General features: G+C 38.3%; 1 protein-coding gene and 1 long non-coding RNA gene across 2 annotated transcripts in view; one reads left to right on the top strand and one right to left on the bottom strand.

Annotated features, from left to right (window-relative positions):
• Gpc3 (glypican 3) overlaps window positions 1–25,835 on the top strand; it is a 352,553-nt gene that overhangs the window by 288,038 nt on the left and 38,680 nt on the right. Inside the window, exon 7 of the mRNA XM_051142244.1 lies at window positions 22,450–22,609. Coding sequence (XP_050998201.1) covers window positions 22,450–22,609 — 160 coding nt within the window. The remainder of the gene's footprint in view (window positions 1–22,449; window positions 22,610–25,835) is intronic.
• The window catches only part of LOC127185723 (uncharacterized), a 76,625-nt gene that overhangs the window by 13,765 nt on the left and 37,025 nt on the right, over window positions 1–25,835 (bottom strand). The gene's annotated exons all lie outside the window — the stretch shown is intronic.

Raw genomic sequence — 25,835 nt, 5'->3', positions numbered from 1 at the left:
GTCTGTGTTTTTCTGGGTAATCGGGATGGAATATAAAAGCTTCAGAATTCCAGTAAAGCCCAGAGCAGCACCTTTAGGGTGTAAAGTGGGAATGCCTTTAGGGCAAGCTTTCAGGAAGCATTTCCTGCCTGACCTGATGAAAATGGATTGGCCCATTTTCCCCTGGCCAGATGTCTGAGCCTTTCTGTTATAGACAACCTGATTGTAATCTGGAAACAATACAGGCTCGGAGCATCTGTTGAGAAAAGGAAATCGAATAGATGAGGTGGCATATTTTGATTGGAGAGTATTTTAGGAATAAAACAGTTTACTTACACCACCCAACAATGTTCAATTGAAAATGTGCTAAGCTATAGGTCAAAATATGGTTAAAAATTAAATGGATAAATGAGAATATTAATATATTTAAAATGTATTATATTCATTGTCCCTAAGGTTTTAAGGAAATTTTATCTGATGGAGTGGGTGAGGAAATAATGGTTTTGTGTCATTCAGGGGCACATTTAAAAACATTTTGTCTGATTAAATTCATAAACCATTAGAAATGTATATGTTTCAATATTTAACATTTATGTGATACTGACAGATTATCTTACATACTCAGTTCAACATAAATACACACACACACACACACACACACACACACTGTTAGATTAAATGTTTCGCTTAGGGTTGACAAGTATGGCCTTTATTACTAGAACATACAACAGAAATACACAGCATTATTGCCTTCCCCTAAAACTCTTTAAGTTATGGAGCACTACAAAATCACCCAAAATCAAACAATAAGTTCCTATGCACTAACTAAATCAAATATAGAAATGGTAAGAATTATGAGAAGGGGGAGATCACTGGAAACTGATCAACTGTCCTTTCACCTGTGGAGCAATCGTGCCCATCTTAACTGCTTAGAAGCTAAACAAAAATTCCTCTATCCTGAAAAAGAATTTATAATCATCCATTTGCCCTGGAGCCATGTGCTAAATATGATCCAAGGACTTTTTATTCCTGTGACTTTTAAAATTATTCCTCCTGAAAACATAAGAAAGAAATACTAAAAATATCATTAATTGAAAAACACCCATGAACTAGGTCCTCATACCTCTTACTATGGCTACTAAAACAAAACCAAACAACATACACAAAATATCAAGTCTTAGTGTTAGTGATGGGGAGGGTAATGCTTAAACCTTTTACACTGTTGGTAGGAAATGTAAAATGATAAAGACTCATTATGGAAAACAACATACACAAAATATCAAGTCTTAGTGTTAGTGATGGGGAGGGTAATGCTTAAACCTTTTACACTGTTGGTAGGAAATGTAAAATGATAAAGACTCATTATGGAAAACAGCCTGACAGTTCGTCATAACGTTAAAAATGAAATTATGATGTGATCTAGGAATCTTGCTTCTGGTTCTCACATCCAAAAGAATCAAAAGCTAGGGACATATGCACACCTGTGCTCATAGGCACGCCATTCCCCATAGCCAAGATAGGAGCAAGGTTTCCATCAACAGATGCATGCGCACAACGTAGTTCACACACAGTGGAGTGTTACTTGACTTAAAAAGATGGTTCTTTCACATTGTTAGAACATGGCTGGATCTTGAAGACATTACACCAAGCCCATCCCAAAATGTCAACTACTTCACTTCTATCTAGAATAGTCAAACCCACATAAGCACACAGAAGAATGGTAGCTTGCAGGGTCATTAGGAAGAAGAAACTATTGAGTTATCATTTCATCTATAGAGGTGAGATTGCAAGATGAAAAGGGTCTTGAGATTGACTATACAACAATGGGAAGATAATTAACACTACTCAAGTATGCCATGAAGATGCTTACAGTAGTCAGTTCGGGGCTGGTGAAATGGCACTTGCCTCCTGGCCTGGCAGTGGAAGTTCGAGCCTTGGCACCAACATGGTGAAAGTAGAGAACTGAGTTCTAAAAGTTGTCCTCTGAACTTTATTCATGTACCTCCTCCACAATACAAATAATTTTAAGTGTGGCACATTTTTAAAAGATAATGAATTTTATGTTATGTACAATGTAGCACAAATAACTTTTAAATGTGTTCTGTATTGTGAGATAATAAAACAGTAATCTAAGCCAAATTTAATTTATTTATAGAGGGACTTCTCTGAACCTTACCATAAAGTACACTATGACTCTATAAGAATACACATTTTCTCAACATGTATGACTACGGATCTATGTTTCCAATGCACTTTGCAACTTTCACAATGTATTAATGAGAGCACTCTACAATATTACTGTACAATGTTACTGTATAAACTGGTGGTGACTTAAGGTCTTACCCCTCAATCAGACATTTTATTTCAAAAGGATACCTGTGCTTATGAACACTTATGCAAAAAGAATAAGGTCCTGAGTTCAATTCCCAGCAACCACATGGTGGCTCAGAACCATCTGCAATGTGATCTGGTGCTCTCTTCTGGCAGGTAGGCACACATGTGAGCAGAATATGTATAAATAATAAATAAATATTAAAAAAGAATGTGTCTCTAAAGATAGAATGCTAAGCCTTGCAAATGTTTAAGGTTTAGGACACCCAGCCACCTAGCATCTTAGATCCATGCTTCTCAATAGCCAAATTCTTCATCCTGTTTGCAAGGTCAGCCTGGCATTTTGACAATGATGAAAGCAGGCCATCAGATTTAATATCTATGCTTAGGAGAGAGCCATCTTCACAATGTATGTGATCTTAGAGTTGCTTGGCTTCCTTAAGCCAGCCAGTCCTTCTAATACAGAGAGCCAACATTTCCAAGAAAGAACTTTAATGCTATGCAGAAACATCGATGGACAGAATTTAGGTCAAAACAAAACAAAACAAAACAGAACAAAAACAGGATGGGCATTGGAGTTGAATGTCTTCACGTGTAATTCAAAACGAAAGGTTGCTTGTAGGTTTATATATGCTATAGTTGAGTTAAAGGACAAGGACACGGTTAAAAGCCAAGAATTTCCTCCATGAGCAGGTGAAAAAACAGCTGGCGTTCTCCATTGTTTTTCTAAGGGCTTCAAATGGCTTTTCCAGACCTGCAGTTTGTAAGCATTTTATTAGCAGTTATTCCTTACTGTGTCAAACCTAAAGTTAGAACCTGATTTCCTGACATTGTCCCTCCTCCAATAAAGCCTCCAATAACTTAGTGTTTCTTCCAGTGGGAGGGAAATCATTCAGCCTTTGCAGTGGTAGCACACATCTTTAATCCCAGAACTCAGGAGACAGAGGCAGGTGGATCTCTGTGAGTTTCGGGCCAGCCTGGTCTACCAAGCAAGTTCCAGGACAGCCAGGGCAACACAGAGAAACCCTGTCTCAACAAACAAACAAAGAAACAAACAAAATCATTCCGAAACTATTTCCCCTTTCCTCTTAATATCATCAAGCATACACTGTTAGAGCTGAAACCAAGACTCAGGGGTCATGTGGTCCAGCTTCCAGCCTGGATATTAGGGAAAACAAAGGCCCAGAGAAGTTTGGAAAAAAAAAAAAAAAAAGACTTCCACGAAGGCTGACAGAGCTAAGAGCACACGGCTGCTTATCTAGTGCCCATTTCGGCACACTGAAGGTCCTCATTAGATATGACCAGCAGGAGCTGGATGTAGTCATGACTCTAGGTCACATTTGTTTATTGTTTATTGGACCAGCAAATAACAGGGGTTTTATCTGAATGTCAGAATACAATTTCTCATAGGTAGTACAATTTGTAAGCTGAGCGTGAAATTTCAAACCTGAAATAAAACCTGTGCTCACAGCACATAAGCATGTACAATAAACTGTAGTCTAACATTTTGTTTTATGGGCAAACATGTAACAATTAGACCACATGTACCCACTGAAATTACTTAGTAGTTTTGATTTGCATCAGTACTACAGCAGATTCCGAAGGGAATTTTTATTAGGAATTATCTGGCTTTACTGTGTATGATATATCCTATTTGTAAGTGATATAAACACTATGGAGCTAAATGAAAACCAGAAAATAGCTACCTTGATAGGAAAGGTTGTCTAGAGTATAATGGGAATAAAATGCATGGTGCTTGAGAATAAAGAAGTCATGTTATCTGCTGGCTGGTTAATAGACTAGTGTGCGTGGAGTTAAGGCCATTTACCAGCTCCAAATCCATTAGCAATCAACCAGTTAGAGTCAGAGGCCTGAACCTAACTGGTGTCTCATTTCATAGTTCTTTGCAGAGGTGCTTAGGACATGGATATAGTTACATGCAGTGTCCTTGTTTTGATAATTAACTTAGAAGAAGCCACTAACACAGTAAACACCACTCCTGGTTTCTGAATGCAAACACTGACATACGTAGAAGTCTAATTACTTTAGGATAGTTAAGCAGGGCCCTTTATCTGTAGCACTTACAAAAATTAACAACGGCCAAAAAAAAAGAGCAAGTTTTATTATCATTAAAACACTTAAACTGTTGGGGCTGAAGTGATGGCTCAGTGGTTAAGAGGACTTGCTGCTCTTTCATATACTCAGGTTCTATTCCTAGGACCCACATGGTAGTTCACAACTGCATAACTCTCAGTTCCAGAAGATCCGAGGCTCTCTTTTGACCTCCCTGGCACCAGGCACACACATGGTACATATACGTATACATGCAGGCAAAACACATATACACATAAAATTAATAAATCTAAAATATTTTCAAAGATCTTTGTGTCTGTATGTCTAAGAGATTGCTCTTTTGTGTTTTTGTAATGTTCTCCGGTTTTAGTGTGGGTAATACTGGCTCCATAGAATAAGACAGGAATTGTTCTTTCTTCCATCTTTATAGAAATAAATATGCTATTGTTCAATGATTGGTGCAGTTGACTAGTGAGCTTCCCTTTGCATGAATATTTTTCAGTTACAACATTAATCTTTTGTATTCTGTTGGCATTCAAATACTTCCTTTTCCCCCCACCTTGAGTCAATCTGCGTAGTTTTAATAGTAAGGAGTTGACTAATTCATATAAACTTTTCAGTCTCTTGTCATACCATGTTCGTATTCCAATCTCAATACTTTCCATGATTCTGTAAAAGTCAATAGCAACCTTCGGTCCTGTAAATTCTCTCTTTGTTTGCCTGCTTGTTTGCTTGCTTGCTTTGTCTGTAATGTTGTTAGCTTTAATTCTTGTGCTAAAGATTCAGCCCAAGGCTTTAGAATTACTAAGCATACACTATACACCACTGAGCCACACTGACAACCTCTTCTAATCTTTATTATTTGCTTTCCTGCATCTTGCTTTAGGTTATTTGGTTCTTCTTCTTTTTAAGTTACTTAAATTAGAAGTGTCGGTTATTTATTTCAGATCTTTCTCCTCATAATAGCTAAAAATGTTCTCCCAGCACTGCTTTTGCTGTATCCCACAAGTAGTGGCATATTATGTTATATCTATAACGTCATTCTCTCCAACTATATTTTAATTGCCCTTGTTTTTCTCCTTTTGTTCATTTTAGACAGTAATGACAGTTTTTAAGGCGCTGTGAATTTCTCAAATTATCTTCTATTACTGATTTGTTTCATTGTGACCTGAGGGCAAACCATTATGATTCTAAATACTTGTAAATTGGTGAGACCGATTTTATGGCCTCGAGATGTTTTGTTTGGAAGAATGGTCCATGTACATTTGTGATCATATGTAGTCTGCTGTTGTTGAAAGGAGCCTTCCATAGATGTCTGGTATAGTTGTTACTTATGTTACTTATTTGGTTTTGTTTTGTTTGTGTTTGTATGTGCATGTACACCCATGGGTTTCTAAGTAGGCTGAAGAAGATGTCAGGTTTCCTGAACTCCCCCTCAGATGGTTGAGAGCCATCTTACATGGGTGCTAGGGAACTGGTCTCTGGTCTTCCGAAAGACCATCAAGTACTGTTAACTGCTGAGTCATCTCTCCAGCCCTTTCAGTTAAATCAGCCATAAGAAGGAAAAATTTTTTAAGTTAATTAATATTTGTAGAGCCATTGTACTTATAAACATCACTCTCTTGTAGTTTCCAGAATACTTACTGTTTATTACTTTGGATGTTCTGTGCAGCCTGATACTTTTGCCAGGACAAAGCAATCTACTTTTTATTGCTTCCTTTTTTTTCTTTTTGGTTTTTTTTGGGGGGGGTTGTTTGTTTGTTTGTGTGTGTGTGTGTGTGTGTGTTTTGTTTTGTTTTGTTTTGAAACAAGGTTTTTCTGTGTAGCCTTTGTTGTCCCACACTGGCTTTGTAGACCAGGCTGACCTCAAACTCACATGGATTTGCCTGCCTCTGCCTCCCTGAGTGCTGAGATTAAAGGTGTGCACCACCATGCTTTTAATTGCTATTTTTATGGATGAGAAAACTGCAGTTCCTATTGCAATGGCTCTTTCCATAATACCATATGTTCTATGTGTCTCTCTTGTCTCTCTGTCTTTCATATAACTTACTGCCATTCATAATTCCCCTCTGTTGTTTTATATACAAACTCAGTTTCATTTTCTTTCATTCTTTGTACTTGACCTTGTTTTTTGTTTTTTTGTTTTGTTTTGTTTTTGTTTTTTGGGGGCGGGGGGGTGGAGAGTGGGGGTGGGGGGAGTTGTTTTGTAAAAACTCTTGGAACATTTTTACTAAGTTCTTTGGTGAAGCAAACTAAGTAGAAGAAGAGCCACATTGACCAAAAGCCATAAATATTTAGAGATGCTCCTAGCCCTTAAAATAGTTTTCATTGGTAGCTGGTCTTATTTTACACCTTCCTTAACTGTAGTCGATAGTACAAAAGTTTTTTGCTTATCACATAAAGACTTTGAATTAATGTTTAAAAGCAGAACTAGACCGATGCCAATGTGAAGTAAATACATGGACATCCAGAGACGTTTCATGCATGCCAAAGCATCTCTCCCTCTTGTGTTTCCTTCCATCTCTTTAGTAAGCCACTCTCTCCACAAAGCCATGTGTTAAGGGCATAGTTTACCAGAGAGGAGCCATATCTAAAACCATGATTAATCACTATCAACAAAGAAATCTAGCATTTACTGCTGTCTGTTGTGTTCCCAAGTACCACGTCAAATTTTTTCTTTGTGATAGGCTATGCATGGCAGTTGGTATAATCTCCATTCAGTAAATGTAGAGGCTAGTACTTGGAAATTTATCCATGGACAAGATCTTGAGTGAATTTAAAGATAGGTTTTGGCTGAGTGGGGACTTTGTGCATGAACGTGGCACCTCAGTTAGACGGGTGCATTGACAGACTGAATATTCAAGGAACCGCTGGAAAAGATGGGATCCTCTAGAGAGAAGACTAACTATATCCAGTTGTAAGTATTGTTTCTTTGTTAACTCCCAGTCAGCTAGCCAAAATAGTGAAAATGTTCTGTGAATTACAAGGATATCGTGAAATAGGGACATGAAAAATAACAGACATGTATAATTCTTTCCCATACAGTTTGGAAGGGAAATTTCCCAGATCCATGCAGTATTTAGGTGTGGCCCTCTAAAAGTAAGGTAATGTTTCTAAATATACAGGTTTGACCCATATAAAGATGCTAATGCCTAAATGCCTCAAGTGAAGGAACAGTTTTCCCAGTTGAATTAATGGAAACACATTTTTATTGCTGGCTTGTATGCCTAGGAAAAAGAAATAGATGTCAAGCTAGGGTAGGGTCAGACAGGGACATGTGTTGGGATGGTGAATAACTTGATTAGTAACATTTGCCTTCTTTAAACCCCTGTGGCCCTCCATGTTTGACATAACTTGTCACAAAATTTAGCACTTTCCTCTAACCAAGGGATCTGTAGAGGCATGGATATTTATACCTGTGAATTTCTGGCCATTCTCTCCCTGGTGTTGTGGAGAGTATGCTTGGAATATAAGGTCATTGTACTGTCGCCTCAGATGATTATTTTACAGTGTAGTTTGAACTTGTGGAGTCCTTACAGACAATTTTACCAATGGTTGCATTATATATGTTCCTGCCTCTTTTCAGAAGCAAACTCGTTAAATAGCAGCCATCTGAAATGTTAGAGCCTTTAAATGGAGTGAGGAAAGTAGAAAACAAAATATAATTGTGTGCAAATAAACACACACACAAGGATTCATTATGATTCAGACTTACTAAAGTGTTTAGGAAGAAGAATAAAAAGGAGGAAAGGAAATGGCTAGATTGAGTTAGCTGGCTCATAAGAAATGGATACAAATGAAAACTTTGCAAGGTTATAGGAGTTAATGAGTTCTGCACAAAAAGTACAAGTCCTCTTGGTACACCATGCTGGATTTGTATGTTGTGTTTTATAAAAGACAAAAAAAAACACAAAAAAGAATTTTAAAATACTTGTTTTTCTTCATTCTTGAGAGTTTTATACCTGTATATAATTAAATACACACATTTGATTTCCCTTCTCCAATTCCCAGATTGCCTCTGAGTTTGGACTCAGTGTCAGAGGTCCAGGAGGGGGAAATAGGGCAGAAGAGGGAGAGAGGGTGGGAAAAGGAAGAGAAGAGCGAGGGAATCACAATCAGGATGTAATGTGAATACATTATAATAAATAAAATATACATTTAAAAATTTGACCTACTTTGAGTTCACTACATTTCCATACATACTAAGCAGAACCTCCTGGGGACCCATATATTTCTTTTTTTAATTACATAACTAATTTATTTGCTTTATATCCCAATAGCAGCTTCTCCTCCCTCCTCTCCTTCCACTCTCTCCCTCTCTCCTCCCATCCCCCCATCCTCCAATCCTCCCTTTCTCCTCAGAAAAAGGGAGGCCTCCCATGGATATCAAACTGACTTGGCATATCATGTTGTAGTAGGACGAGGTGCATCTTCTCCTATTGTGAAGACAGCCAGTTAGTGGATAGGGATCAAAAGGCAGGCAACAGAGTCAAAGACTGCTCTTAGGAGTCTCACATGAAGACTGAGTTGCACCACTGTTATATATGTTCAGAGGGTCTAAGTCTGTCCCAAGTATGTTCTCTGTTTGGTGGTTCAATCTCTGTGGTTCCCTGTGGGCCCAGGTTAGTTGATTCTGTAGGTTTTCTTGTCCTGCCCATGTATATCTTAGGCTGTGTGTTCTGTTGTCTTACCTACCCATGCACAGGCCCTGTGTTGCCATCCCCCTTGCCGGTGATGTTGCCATGTTTGGGAAAGAATTTAGGACAGAGAACTTCGTTTCCATCTTATCATACTTAAACTCATTTTGCAGCTCTCAAGAACCTTTGCCTCTTCACCAACCTGAACTGAATTCCCTGTGATATCTCCAAGGATACGGGAGATATGTGGCATTCCTTATAGAATCTTAGTCTTAAAAGCTGGTTGTGTGGTTGGAAGATGCTCTATCTGTTACCCGTACAGACTTGCTGTCCTCATCTGTAAATTCAGGGAATTGGACTTGGATTGTGTAATTGTTCAAATCCTTTCTAAGTCAATACTCCTTGTTTACTCCCTTAGGAAGGCATTGAATATAATACTGAGCACTTCTCTGTGTTCAAAACTTCTAATAGATCTTTTTTGTCCACACTACGTGTCATCCTCTGAGAGGTGAGTGTGCTGGCTTTCAGCTACCTCTTTTCCTGTTGCACGTAAGTAGGGCACTCAATTTATGTCTTCAAAGCTAAAAAGTATCACTCTATCCAGAATCATTAAATGAACACAATGTTTGGAATGTGTGTCTGTTACCCATTGTAAGGTTAAATGTTATGGGAAAGGGAAAAGGGGTAAGATGCTAATTGAATATGACTGCCAGGAATCTCAGAGGATGGTGGAGAAACCCATGTCAGAACTAGTCAAGACATTCTTCCATATTGAGCTCAGTGAAGAAGAAAGGTGGAGCCATAGAAGTGTGTTGGCTATAATTTGTGGTAAGTTTTCCTTTTCTCCCTCCCACACTTCCACTCTCTTATTCCTGCCATTCTATCACCACCATCATCACCCAATCATTTTGAGGAACAGGGAAAGAGTCCAGGTAAGATAGTTAGCCAATTATTTAAGTCTCAGAAACAAGCAAAATATGCATATCATATCCACCAGATAGAGCCAACAGAACAAAGAATTTACCATTATCTCCACTAACATGTACCTAGTCAAATAGTGAAAGATCGAGCTCTCCCCTGCGCTGAGCATACATTGGCTGCACTTGCCTACATAATGCTCTTCCCAGACCTTGCAGTTAAATTTTAATAAGCTTCCTGGGAAAATCAAGGGGCCTGTCTCAGGAATGGATTTGTAAGAAGAGCCAGTATAAGAAATGGTTGATGTGGTTTTGAATGAATGAATGAGAAGAAATGATAAAAGAGACCCAGACAGAAATGGAAATGATTGTATCTGTACTAGACCCCAATCCTATTCCTAGTTGAGAGAAGCAAAGTTAACCCCAAGCCAACATATTCCAAATGAGCCAGTTCTTAGCATAGAGACTGAAAGGTGAATATGAAAGTTGGTTTAGGCAAACAAGAAATAACATATTTTTGTAAAATTTCATTTGGGCAAATGTGAAGTCAAAAATATTTCCTAGGCAGCCAGTATTACTACTTTAAAATCCTGTGTAAGTATACACGGAATTTACTAGACTGAAATAGGTACAATGGCTGCCAATATCAATAAGTAATAGATACAAAGTGACTAGATTTTGCTAAAAGACGGTTTAGTGGGAGATTCCAACAAGAAAATGAATGCATTCTGTGTCTGCTTGGGTAGACTTTATTTGAAGTGTGTTGCTCATAATATACTTTCAAAATGTCCTAAGCAAGGGCTGGTGGTGTAGCTCAGTCATTGAGGTTGACTCTTCAAGCCCAATGCCTGATGTCATGGCTGCTGTGGTTCATGCATTGAGGCTGTTTTTAAAGGTACGAATTCTCATTCTTGACCCTGAGTTGAGTCTCTAACTCTGAAAAGGGGGCAGGGGATTCTCTTAAGTGGTCACCAAAAGCAGAGTTCAAATTCTTTCTCTATTGGAAAATACCAGAAGTTCCTTTTCACACTCCTTCATCCACTGGTTGACCTTGCCATTCAAAACAGTTAAAGTACAGAATGAAAAACTACACCATAAGGCAGTAGTCAATCATTTGGCAAATGCCATACCCAATGAAGCTTGCCAGGAGCACATTAAAGAGTCCAGTGTTTGAGTGTTCTTCTGAGATCAAAGTCTTATGAAACTGTGGCAGTGAATTCTGAAGAGGCAACCATTTCAGTATCTTTAATGCTGCATTTACCCAGCAGGCTTTTTTCTATTTAGGGTAATTTTAAATAGAAAAATATTTATTTTTAAATATTCTATTTAAAATAATTATCCAAGTGTTTCTAAGTTAGCTTTTACATAACGTAGCTTGAAAGACGTAAGCACACTACTCTTTGGTTTCATCTCTTTCAGCCTCTAAAAATGTATGATGGGATGTGAACATTGTAATGGCCCTGCTCCTGTTCCCTGCTTCCTGTGAGAGCCCATGTCTCAGGACCCCATTGCCTCAGAGTTAGAAAGAGAACTGTTGGAAATTCTCTGGTCTCTGACAAAACTAAAAATTCTATATAGCTTTCTATCCAGTGCCAGCTCATCCACTTGTACCACATGCCCTGGGTCGTTTTTCTTCTTTCAGAATACTACAGTGCTACCTTAATTTATCAGAACTATTTCAAAATTTATTTTTTTCAAATGGTATGGCAAGAAGACAAAAATAGTTTTTACCCAAAAAAAAAAATCTGTCTATAAAGCCTGATTTAGACTTGGTCTTGCAAAGAAGGAAGAATCTTTGATGGGGAACTTGAGACATCTTGCTAAGTCCCAGTGTGTCAGAGGCTCCCAAAAAGGGTAGTGAAGCATCATCACCCCCCTCAGCCATTGAGGTTGACTCTTCAAGCCCAGTGCTTGATGACATGGCTGCTGTGGTTCATCCATTGAGGCTATTTTTAGAGGCAAGAATTCTCATTTCCCAAAAGTGTAACCACAAGATGTCTATTTGGAATGGATCACATTTATGCCCTCAGACAGTAGTAAATGCGCAGATCATGGCTATGTAACCTCAGTTCCCCAAGGAAATATGTAATATCTTGGTATACTCTCACCCTGGGACCCTTTGCCTTCTGCCAATGGCCCTCATCTCATGGAGGCAATTCCTTTGGAAAGCAGGCAGTGGTGTGGGGTTTCACAGATAGATGCCTTTGAAGTAAGGTTTCCTTCCAGAAAAATAAAATCATAGTTCATCCTTACAGCTTTTCACGGAGGTTTAAAACTGATACAGGGACAAGCATGCCTGTAATCTTTAGCAAAAGGGATGCTCAGGGTCAGTGGCCTCCAGAGGAAAGCTTGACTTGCTGGCCTGCCTTTCTGTCATCTTTCTAGGTTTGTACTTTACTGCCAAAGCTTGCCAGGCAGCCTAATTGGGATGAACTTCTTGGTGCAACTTTTCTCACAACTGCAACTCCATGGGGCCTTTAGTTTGTAAAACAGAGGCTTCTTCAAGTAAATCTAGAAACCCTTGAGGAAGTTACAGACCCCGTCAGTAACAGAGTGGCAGACTAACCTAACAGAAAATATTTGGCTATAGATTGGAAGAGGCTCCCTGGTTGCCTTGGGGAGCTTCATTTAGCCATTTAGATCTTAAGGTCACCATATCCTTTTGGGTTAGTTGTCTCATTTGTTTAAGAATATCAACTATCTCTCCTCCTCTTTGACTTTACTTCACTTTGCCAGAGGTAGAGGATCCAGCATCCGGAGAGAAATGTTTGACATCTGCCTCTGAGTGTCACCCAATAAAGTGAATGGTGGCCCCCAGTCACTTGTCCTATCTATGCATCTGGTCTAGCTGTCTAGCCTCTACGTCCAAGTCCTTGCTGGGAATAAGCTGTTAGGATTCCTAGGCAATCTTAGGGGAAGAGATAGGGGCTGGGATACATAAAATTTACGGCATACAGTTCGTATTACATTTGTTAACCCATTAGTTTATCCTTTCCATTAACGTACAGATCCTGTGTTTGTCCCAAGTTAAGGCTACAGTATAAAGTCCCTCTTTTTTTTGGCACCATTCCAAAATAGTGCTAAATCCTACTGTAAATATCCCTTCATAAAGCTTTTATTTTGTTTTCAGAGACAGAATCTCACTATCTATACCAGGCTGGCCTCAAACTTGTAATTCTCCTAACTTAGCCTCCAGATTACTGGAATTCCGGCTATGCACCACCATGTCCAGCCTTTTTACAAGCATTTAAGCTAAAAACAGACATGTTGCCTAATATTTCTCCCTAGTCCAATGTACTGGAGAGGATAGGCTGAGAAGATAAATGAGGAATGGGTTTTAATTACTAAAATAATGCTAGTAGTAATAACAAAATAAGTAACATTAAGAGATGCATGCTTCCTAAAATTAACTCTACCTAGAATGTAACTAAATAGTGCCCTGTACCTAAAAAAATCAGAATTCATTCTGCCTTCATAAATATGTGGTGTTTAATATATAACAGTAACATACTATTGTGTGAGCCTTGTGTCATATACTAAGCTCAGTGCTTTATTCAATCCCCACAGTTACACAGTGTGAGACAAGCAGAAGTTATCACTATGCCTATCTCATAGATAAAAACCATAAAGCTTTGAGAAGTTAAATAATTTGTTTACAGTACTAAGCCTGACAGGCAATCATGCCCAGATTTGGAGCCAAGTTTTCTGACTCCAGAGTACAATAAGCCTTTAGCCCCTCTCTAAGAAAGACTAAAAGGCTCTACGGTTCTAAGATAGCAACTGAAAAGCCTTAATCTGGTCATTCAAAACCCCAAATGCTCCATAATCCGAAACCATCTGAGTGCCAGCACGACACCATGAGAACAGAACTTTCCAGCATGATACTTTGTTTCATGCACAGAAGTAATGAAAACTCTGCACAGTGTATTATGGTAAATATGGCCTAGAAATGGATTTTATATTTAGACTGGTGTCCCATCTCTTGGATACCTCTTATGCATTCACAAATATCCCCAAGCCCCTGGTCCTAAACATTTTAGTTAAGGCAAACTTCATCTGTATTAGTAACATTATTGGAAAAATATCTAGAGGTAGTAAATGACTTTCTCAAACTACAGAGAACCATCATCTCAAGTGGCTTGAGTTCCATGGATTCAGTCTTTAGAACATCCCAGTTTTTCTTACTATCCAGAGAGTGGATAGTCCATGGGGAGACTGGTCCTCATACATCTCAGTGTTTTCCTACCAAGATGAAGTGAAACTCGTGGAAGCTAGAAGAGGCAGAGAAGTGGGTGTGAAGGCTGAGAGGTGGGTGAGGAAGAGAGGGGTTCCAGCAAGGAGCACCTATGGAAGCATGGCTTCTAGCAGTGCTTCTTCCTCTTCTGAACATCCTTGAGTGTTTCCTTGGTACACAGACATTTCCTTGTCTTACTAGGAACATACAAATGGGGTTTCTTATACTTGAAAATGTCCCACCCAGATGATTTTTCTGGTACCTCATTGTATGACCATAGCACTTTACTTGGCATTATTTACAAGACATATTTAACAAGCCCTTTATCTCTGTTGGTGTAGTGGGGGCTGCTGTCCCTTCTCCTTCCTTGCTTTCTTCTTCCTTGAAATCATTACCATTATCCTGAACAGCAGTGTTCATATGTCAGAGAACTTAGTGCCTTGTCCAAAAATACACTATGTCCACGTAATGAACATTTCTTGAATATTACCTTACTTTGTGACAAATGTCATGCTAGACACAGGTAACCAAGACTGTATCGCTTCTTTAGTCTACTACAGATGCAACAGGGAAGTGTATAATTACAAATTGTAGAAAATTCTATGAGAGAAAGCATCCACAGAACTCCAAAATGTAAATGCCGATACTTTTTAAAAATAGACTTAATAGTATTCGGCCCCATTTTTAAAGGTAAGAAAGTTGAATCTCAGCAGGGCTAAGTGACTTATCCAGAGTCACACAGCTGGCAAATTGGCTGGATAGAGATTTAAATCCATGCTGGTCGTATTCCAAAGCTCACACTCTTAACTGCTAGGCAGCATGGCTTTCTTTTGTGTGTAAAATGCATATATAGCCATTAATTCTAACCTTGTGCATGTGGGGTTCTGGCTTCATCTCAAAAGTGTGGAATTGCAATTGTTTCCAATTACTTGTGGCTGTGGTTTGGTGCATTTGTTCAAAGAAAGTGTACATGCAAAGCGGGGGTCACATGCAAGGCCCTGTGGATGTGCACAATGTGTAAATCATATTGGCATTCCAAAAAGCCCAAGATTCATTGGAGTCACCACATTTGTTTCCCATTAGCTTGTGCTACTCAAATGCAAACAGTAAAGCATATGTTTACATTACTGTGGACATAGAAAGCCAGGCCCCCAAAACATTCCTTGTAGGTTGTTTAGAGCCAATCACCCAAACAGTTCCAAATCAGTTTTGTAAGCCTAGCTTAATAGCTTTAAAATGTAACCTGGATTCCCCACAATAAAAAAAAAAAACCTAGAGAAGGGTCTGTGAGTAGCCAAAGAGCACCAGCTAAATCCCCAGACTATGTAGCAAACCCCATATTTACAGTATCTATTTTGTTACTTATGCTAAAGAGCTTAAAGTCAAGAAAACTCTTAGCTGTATAGCAGAAGGAATGGCCTTATTCATTCCATCCTAACAAGCTACCCAAAGCTTTTCAAGACAAACCCATTCATGATTGAATGATTTGGTTATTTAAGACATAGTAGATGGAAAGCAAGCTGGAGGCATCCAGTGTCTTTAAGAATATAACCGTATTGCCCCTTCTTGTTTTGTTTCCTTTTACTTTTTTTTTTAATTTTTATTTTTATTTTATGTCCATTGGTATATAGGAGTCAGATGTCTTGGAACTGGAGTTACAGAGCTGCCATGTGGGTACTGAGAATTGAGCCCAGGTCCTTTGGAAGGGCAGACAGTGCTCTTTTCCACTGAGGCATCTCTCCAGTCCTGTCTTTTACTTTTGAAATAGGCATCTCACTAGGAAGCCCTCGCTACCCTGGAACTGTCAAGCCTCTAGCTCACTGAAATCCAATTACCTCTGCCACTGGGGGACTGGAATTAAAGGCATACACCACCACACCTGGTTTTATTGCCCTTTCTTCACTTTCCCACGCAATAGTAAAAATATTTTCCATCAAGTTATAGTTAATGCCTAGCCTCTGAGAAAATGCCGTAGGATAGGAAGTTAACAAAAATCAAGGCAATCAAGTTGACAAAGGGGAACTGGAAGTCCCAGTTATAAATGTTGTCATCTAATTAGTTTTCTTAGGGAGCTCAGGACTTAAATACTTAAGGATATTTTTTTACTAAGATCCTTACTAAATACCCAGTGACTTAGTCTTGTTCACATAGTAGACAGTCTTCCATCCCCATCACACAAATTGGAGGACAGCATTAAAAAAAGACTGTGTGACTACATGAGAGAACATGTGCTCAGTCCCAGCACAGTGTAAGGCTGATAAGACTCTTGCCCTTACAATGAAGAGAGTAACAAGAGACGTACTGTCTGTACCATATAGACAGATCAAGAGTTGTTTCTCCCATGGGCCTCATTTCAGTGTATTTGATCACCATAAGAACAAGAAGTATATTATTCTGATCTTTGTTCTCTTGTCAATCAAGCATGAAAAGAATGTTGACCAAATCATGTTGTCCCATGATGCAGTGCTCTTTTGTGATCTTGGTTATGTATTTAAAAATATGAAGTCTCTATGTTCTAGAAAGCCTATTTTCTCCTGCACCATGTTTCTCATTTTCTTAGGTCAGGGTTTTGTTTCCCTTTTTTCAATGAACTGAGTACTTGTTTCCAGGATAACTTTTCAGTATTTCCCTTTCTAATCAAATAAAGTCAATCACCTTTGTAGAAGAGGGTTTTCATTTTCCTTAGAAGAAATTTTTATTAACTATGAGAGCAAAAGGTCATGATGGCCATACACCAGGGAAAAGAAGAATGTCATTGTGCTGTACTGTTTTTCACAAATTGGTTTGAAAAGTAATAACAAAGATCTCAACATGTATAGTCATGCACAATCTTACTAACTCAACACAAGTCCAAAGCCAGTTCCGGAGAATTCTAAGAAGCAGAGCAACTGCAGAAACCTTTCTTAAAGTGTGACATTATTGTGGAATCCCAGTTATTTAGGAAGCGGAGGCAGGAGGATATCTTTGAACCTTAAGTATGAGGCCAGCCTGGGAATATACTAAAATGTCATCTCAACAAACAAACAAACAACAAAAATACCTTGGCTGGGGTTCACTTACATTAAGAACATAGAAGATAGGTATACTTAGAAATGCAGATGTGTACATTCCACAGGGATGAGCAAGTGAGCCAGGTTGTGTTGTTGTTTTTTTGTTTGTTTTGTCTTTATTGCATGTTCATTGTTGAGGTGTTATGAATCCAGCTTAGGATCTCACACCTGTCAAGCATGCCCAGTGAGCCTCATCTCCAGCTAGCATCTTAGATAACTTTTATAGAAAGGACATTCATTCCCATAGTGTCTATGGACTCTGTGTGTATACTCTTTAACCTAATAATCTGACTAAAGAAATGATCCAAAATGTAAAGCAATATGAATATACCTGGTCAGAATAACTATGTGTAAAATATCAGAAGTAGCCATAACGCAAACATTCAATACTGAAAAACTGGTTAAAGAATTTTTGATAAATTCCTTAATTGCTCTATGTTTTTAATCACACTTGAAATATTATAGTTACCTTATTTTTCATAATAAAACTTGTATGAGGCAAACATTATTTTTCACATTTTATTTTAGGAAGATTAGCAGCTGGTCTGAAAATTAAATTTTTAATTGCTGGGAAAACCAGGATTACAAACCTAAGAATGTGTGATTAGAAAATTCAAGATTTACTATGTAAAACACATCAATTTAAAGCCTTCTTTTAAAAAACTCCACAAAATTATATATTTGAGTTTTACATACAAAGAGATTCATTTTCTCCTTGTTTCTTTCCTTTTACTTTTTCATATATATATATATATGTATAGTTAGTTAGTATTAATCAACTTTCTATTACTTTGATAAAAATCCCTGAGATAATCAGCTAATAGGGCCAAAGGGTTTATTTTCACTCATGGTTTCACAGGTTCCAGTCCGTGATCAATTGTCTTTGTTGTTTGGGGACCTATGAAGATGCAGAACATGATGGCCAGGAAGGAGGTTAGGGACAAGCTAAGAACCCAATGTCCTCTTCAAAGATCTAGTGACCTAACTCATTCCACTAGGCCTCATCCACTTCCTTAATGTTCTGTCCTTAGGGACTAGACCTTTACTATATAAACATGTGGGGCATAGTTAAGATTCATATCCTAGCAGTAGCATGATACATGACAGCAGTCTCACTACTTGGAAGACTGAAGCAAGATGATTTTGAGATCAAGGGTAACCTGGCCTATATAGTAAAATTCTATCTTAGAAGATGAAGAAAAAAGATAGATGAAAACCATAACATGCTACTTTATACATTAGAAAATAGATTCTAAAATAAAATCAAGATGTAGATATGGTAGCACATGCCTATAGTCTCAGCACTCCAGAGACTGAGGTAGGACAATCCCAGATTTGAGGCCAAGCCTGAGACATATAGCAAGACATTATCTAAAAAACAATGCATACATACATACATACATACATACATACATACATACATACATACATACATTTGCTATATGTTTAGCCAACTATAGCAGTCACCAAATGGATTAATGGGATAACAGCTATAGACAATTCTGGGTTATAAATGCTCTTGTCCATTCTGCTTATGTGAAGGCATGTGTGGCAAATGCTTTAGGCTTAGAGCTTGGCTGGGTGGGAAGTGGATGGAACAGTCATATTGGTTTGTTTGGTTGGTTTTTGTTTTTGTTTTTGCTTTTTTGTTTTGTTTTGGTTTGGTTTGGTTTTTTAAGACAGGGTTTCTCTGTGTAGCCTTGGCTGTCCTGGACTCGCTTTGTAGACCAGGCTGGCCTTGAACTCACAGCGATCCACCTGCCTCTGCTTCCCGCGTGCTGAGATTAAAAGTGTGTGCCACCACCGCCTGGCCAGATTGGTGTTTTAATACTATTTGACATTGGTAATCACTATTCTAAGCCAGGAACTTATTTTTAAAAGCTGACAGGATACTGTCCTTTGCAAATGACAAACAGTTCATCAACAACACTAAGCCCTTTGTGTTACCTGTGTTTATGTACAGGTGTCTCCCAATCTTTTTATAAAGTGAATGTTAAGTCTGAAAGACATTGTAAGTTGTAAGAGAGCAAAAAAGTCAATACTGTGAAATGGAATTAGCTGATTGGATTTCTGAGCTAAAATCAAGGCCTCACTAAATCCATATTAATTTATTGTCAGTTCTTCCTCAGACACATTGTCCTTCTTTCAGCACTCTTCTTCATCCTCTTCTTTAAAAATTTCATGTCAACAGTGGTTTTCTTGGTTTGAACTTGTTTTGGTAGTGTGTGAGGGCTAGACTCCTCAATGGCTGTCCATGTGAAATCATTAGGAAGCCTGTCATAAGCCCCCTTCCATGCTGGAGTTGTCTCCAAAATGAGCATAACTTAAAGCCTAAAGTAGTATCGTCCTTGGGAAAATTTTAACAGCTTTGTTTCTCAAAAAAAAAAAAAAAAAAAAAAAAAAAAAAGAGCATTTAAACAGAGCTACCCAAAAATACTGGATATATTGTATGAAGGGTTGGAAATGGCCTTTTGAAATAAGCTACTGGTCTTAGCTCTAAAAGAGCTTCAACTGGGCTTAGAGAGATAGCTCGCTGTGTAAGAGCACTTGCTACCCTTCAGGAAGATCCACACCCACTTCTCAACGCCCACAAAGTGGCTCATAACTACTGTAACTCCAACTCTAGGATACCAGAAACCATCTACTGGCCTCTGCAGGCACCAAGCATGAAGTGACACACATGCACACATGTATATATGTAAACAAAAACACTTTAAGGGGGTTGATATATATTTCTAAGTTCTTCTACAATTAATCCTAGCTTTGAGCTTTTTTTCTTTTCTATCCATTTTATGGAAGTAACTTTAAAGATTTTGCTTCAGTTCAATAGTGCATTTATTGAGTGTCTACTATATGCCAGATAGTTTCTTAAATATTGTGGGGTTCAAAGACACATAGGATGAAGTCCCTTAGCAGCTCACAGTCTAATAGTGGGGGAAATCATAAATACATATAAGTAGTACCAGATTACATATAGAGAGTGCCACTTAGGGGGTAGAGATAAAAGAAACACTTGTGGGAGACAGAGGGAGAGAATTATAATGGTCATTTGCCAAGAAGGCTTTATTAAGGACATGGCACTTGAGCACGGCTTGACTATGTGGAAGCCTTTCAATAGTCAGCAATGATCAACTGCTCATAGTATGTTCTCAGTTAGTGTTTACTGAAGGTATTAATAAAAAGCTCAAATGTGAGATGTGCTTGAAAAATAGCAAGTTCACTAATATATACCTAACCACAAAATCTCCTCATGTAAAACACTCTAATTCAAACAGTCTGTAGTATACACAAAGGATGCATTTTTGGAAATTAACATGAAATGCTTATGTCAAAAGCAATTTTCCTATAAAAATTAGTGGTTAAGGATGGATTTGAAGTTTTAGTTAAACTGTAGTGATGTTTGTTATAGCATGGACTCACAGCTCTCAAAGAATAGTTTATGGACTCTGGAAGTCTGCGAACTCTAGAGAGCCACAAGATCGAAACTACTTTGACAACAATACTAAAAATTTACTGGTTATTTTTACTGTGTTGAGATTTGCCAAAGCACTGACTAGGGAAACTATCAGCACCACTATATATGTCAAAGAAGCGACACTAAAATGCAGTAGTACTCGCCATAATCATCATTACATATGTTTGCAGGAAAATAAGTGGCAGTCACCTCTGAGTACTGTTCCTGATGCTGTGAAAATTGCTGATTTTACTAAACCTCAACCCTTAAATACAATTTCTTAATAGTTTGGGCTATGAAATAAGAAGTACACAAAGTAGTTATGCCTCAACCATTTATCAGGGTGCATCTCAAGGAAACACTCTTGTGAGATTAGTGCTGTGAACTGAATTTAGCCCCTTTTCATCTGTTGTGTTTTGAATTCCTTAGTATTTTGGGTTATGGAGTAGGAAGTACACAAAAGTACACCTAACTAGACATCAATGAACATTTAAAGGAACTCAGTATTTACCCATCATTGCCTGTAAAAAAAGGAGCAAAGAGAGGCTGTCAGTATGAGGAAAAGTCCTACTTGTATTTATTGCTAATGATAAAGTTCTGCCTTTCAAGAGAAGACTGAGCTGGTAAGAGAATGAGGCAGTTGGTGTATCTATCCACAGTCCAGAAGGACAATGCACGGGGTGGTTGTACCCACAGTTAGGATGGACCTTCCCATCTCTACTAACCTAACCTAGAAAATCCTTCCCAGAGACTCACTCCATACTCACTACAAATCTTACCTACCAAGTTGACAAATGAAGATAAAGCATCACCAACTCTCATTGAAAAACAAGGGGGTGGGACCTAGAGGGTGAAAATGGGTGATGAGACAGCAATGGGAGCAGGAATTGAGGAGAGTACCATAAAGCCTTGGAGAGAGATGACAAGGAAATTAAATGGACTCTCATTCATACTGCAAGAATGAGTCTGTCACAGAGAGACACTAGCATGATAGGAATCCCATAAAAGTAAGCCACATGACTGAAAAGCTATGCCCCCCAAATCAAAGCAAACATGTACTTTAATAAGCATATTTGTTATGATAAGGCAGAATGATTTAAAATGCTTTACTAAAACTGCAGAAGAGAAATCTGTTCACAATTTTTTTCCTACTGGTCAAAATATGGGGTGTGACAAATTTAAGAAGTCATTTAAATAGAGTACTAGTCATTTAAGAGTTGGTTATGCCTTTATTCAATTAGGAATAGTTGTTTTCATATAATAGAGGTAAATGCCATTCAAGGACATTTTGTAGGGATTTTTTTTTCCTGATCTTCATGTCCATGTAGACTATACAGAAGCTTCACCTGTCAAGTCTTAAGTTCTATGTGTTCTCCTACTATAGAGACTCTTGGGAACTTAGATACAATGTTATAGAGATGTAAATGCAATGTATCCTCTGACTTCCGTGTGCTTTAAGAGGAATGGAAGAGTCATGTCAAATGCTGTGGAATTGTCCAGAAGTATGAAGCTCTATAATGTATAAGCACATAGTTAAATTTGAAAATGATTTTTAAAAATGGACTCTTACTATGTTACACAAACTGGTGTTGAACTCTGGACTCAAGCAATTTTCCTGCTTCAAACTCCACTGTAGCTGGAACTACTAAGTGTATGTATGCTACTATGCCCAGTTGAAAACAGTTGTTAAAAGATGTGTACTTTGTGGTAACGCATTCTTCTAAACCTTCCAGGAAAAAAAGAGCACTTCTATATCCCTGTTATTTTCTTTCAGCTCCTGAGAACCATGTCTGTGCCCAAGGGGAAAGTTCTGGATAAAACTCTGGATGAGGAAGAGCTGGGAAGCGGAGACTGTGGTGACGATGAAGATGAGTGCATTGGAGGCTCTGGTGATGGGATGATGAAAGTGAAGAATCAGCTCCGCTTCCTTGCAGGTAACTGGCTGAAAATGGCGATGCTCTCAGAACTTTAAAAAAAAAAAAAATCAATTGCTTTCTAGACCTCCACTAAAATCCCTGCAGCACACAATGGCATGAACTCTTTTAGAAAAGTTGATAGTCTCAAAAGATGAAGCTTTTAACTTAGCCTCCTCCCCCATCTCTGACCCTTGGTAGACTAGAAAGGCATCGTCCTGCTTTTCATAGTCTAGAAATGAATTGAGAGAGGGCTCTGTTTTCCCATTGGAGTCATCCTTAGGTCTTGGTTATACAAAGCAGTGCTACCTTGGGAATCTTGTGTAAACCCAAGTGAGGCTTGGGGTTGTGGTTGGGTATAGTACTTGCATCTCATGGATGAGGTACTAGGTTTACTCCTCAATACCATAAAAAAAAAAAAAAAAAAGAAGTAGACTCACAATGAAATAACTTTAAAAGGAAAAACTATGTGTTGACTTTTCCTTCTCCAAACCTGTCCATTTTCTTTCCTCAAATTGGTCTAATAGTTCCAACAGATCACTGTGTAGCTACATAAAAACAATAGCAGTAGAAAAGAGAAATGCCAGGGATGCTAGTATCAATAAGGAAATACAAAATCAACAACAATAAAATCTCCTCCCATTTGCTGTATCTCAGAGTTCCTAAGGCCTTTCATATCGACAGGGATTCTTCCCTTAGAAAGTTCTTTGTAAGGAAGCTGGGCGCAGAGAAGAAATGAGTTTTCTCTACAAGGGAGAGATGGATTTTCACTACCACGCCCTTTTCTTCTCCATGCAGTGCTTCTGCCTGAAACTCGATTGTCCTAGGCCTCTAAGAGGCTTCCATGCCCAGTTTTTCTCATAGCCTCATTCCCTTTACTGACTGCTATCTATCCTGATCCTGCCCTGAAGCTGGCTGCCGGCCAGAGGTCTTGTATTAAGCCTCTTTTCCCTCTTCTCTAGAAAGAACACACATATCCACTCTCCCTCTCTAAATGTTTTCTTTCATTGAGGAAAACTAATATGAAATCTTCCCTCTTAACCAGTTTTTACATGCACTGTAAGTGCTATTAATTAGGTTCAATTTGGTCAACAGCAGATGTCTAGTATTTTCCATCTTGCATGCCTAAAGCACTATGTCCAGTGAACAGTACCTTTTCATTATACATGGTTCACATTATACATGGTTGTGAGCCACCCTGTTGTTGCTGGGAAATGAACTCAGGACCTTTGGAAGAGTAGTCAGTGCTCTTAACCTGAGCCATCTCTCCATCCCCCATCTTTATTTATTTTTTGATACTGTGGAGACAACGTAAAATCATTACTATCAGTCTCAATTATTCTCCTAAGTTACCAGGCCACATCTCCATTTGGTTACTAAATTTTTACGTCAGGCTTTAGCACCATTATCCCCAATTTGATGGGTCAGAAGTCAAATTTATAAACTGACTATCTCTAACTGGATCCCCTTTGATAACTTCTCTTTTCTTAATGGTACCTTGATTCTCTTTGTCCATTGAGATTTAGCCTAAAGTCATCTTTGGTTCTTTTCCCCCCTTTGTCACCTTTTCTGTTTCTATTACTGATCTCACCCTCCTGCATATGATATTGCAAACAAATCCTAAGTGGCCTCCAGTTTTCTAGGCTAAGGCAGGAATATTGTGAGCTTTAAGCTAGCAAATTAGCGGACAAAGAATCACAGATCCAGGCAGAAGATTCCAACAATTCATCATGCACAGATGTCAGGTTAATCTTTCTGAAGCATCTCATACTCTCCCTAGCTCAGCTGCCTTCATCCTGTTCCTATTGCTTTGAAGATGAAGCTCAAATACTCTGTAGAATTCTAAGAGAGTCTTGTCATCTATCCCTAACCAACCTTCAGGCCATATTTTCTACCATTAGCTATGTAGACACCCTTTATTTCAGCTTTCAAAAGGTGTATTTGTGTCCCATGAACCCCATAAACATGCCTTGCTGTTTCTATTTTCATACTGTTGTCCATGTTTATGACTATAAAGATAAGCCTCTTCTCTTCTTAAATCATACCTGTCCCTCACAATACATTCCACATAGGATTCAGGGACTAGAAAGTTAAGTTTTACTATAGAGCAAGCATATATTTGACTTCTTTTCCTTACATGATAGTATGACTTAGAACACATTTCCTCAAATCTTATCACCTTCTTTCTAATTCTCCAACTTTTCATTCATCAAATGAGGATTATAACCAAACTTCATTGGTCTATTACAAGAATATATCAAAGGAACAGTTGATGAAATATGTACCACTATATTTGGCACATACTAACATACTAGGTGCTCCACATTTGTTAGCTCTCCTCCTAAAATCTTTTAAAAACCAATGGCTATATAAAATAATCCTCTGAATTATTGAAGTAAATTCTGCCAATGCTTTCATGACACACTCTAGAGTGAATTCCTGGTTCCACAGGGCAGATTCAGGATTGCGATCCAGGCAGAATGGTTTCAGAGGCTACTCTTGAAAAAATCTACTCAACTGTTTTGTTTGTTCCTCAATGTAACCTTGAAAATATGAAAGTGAGTTTTTTTAATTATGCTACAGATTAACAATGCTTTATCTGAAAGCCTGAAATCCAAAGTAGCATGAAATTCAAACCCTTTGAGTGCCAACATGATGCTCAAACCAGGGTCAAATATTTAGATTAGAGATGTTCAACCAGTTAAGGCCTCATAAATACCCTATAATCTGAGAACCTGAAGCACTTTAGGTCCCAAACATTTGAGTAAGGGATGCCCCAACCTGTGTCTAGCAATTCTTGTGGCCATATAAATTATAAAGGTTGCCCAGATGAGTCACCAAAACATTGTCTAGCCCAAGCACTGGACCTCAAGATACAACACTAGCCATACCTCTCCACAAAAGTCTCATGATTTTCTGCCTGTAAATCTTGTCTCTATCCAAAGTAATCTAACTTTTGTAGGCAGTGTTTGATGTGCTTTGTCAAGGGCATTGTCAAAATGTACATAGAGTTCATCCTTAACCTTAAGGACTTTGTAACCTGTAAATCACTATGCAAAAAGTAGCTAATTTAATTTACAGGGGATAAGATTCCTATCCTGATCAGTGATTCTACCAGCCTGTGGTTTCCTAGGCTTTCTTTAGAACACTTCTTGTGGCAAAGACACTCATTGCCAATCTGTCATGCTCAAGGCACAATAGCTATTTGGAACAGACTATACACATTGGTTAGCTGTTATATAATCTC

Source organism: Acomys russatus, chromosome X (genome assembly GCF_903995435.1).
Source record: "Acomys russatus chromosome X, mAcoRus1.1, whole genome shotgun sequence".
NCBI lineage: Eukaryota > Metazoa > Chordata > Mammalia > Rodentia > Muridae > Acomys > Acomys russatus.
This window is presented reverse-complemented; position numbering and strand designations above follow the sequence as displayed.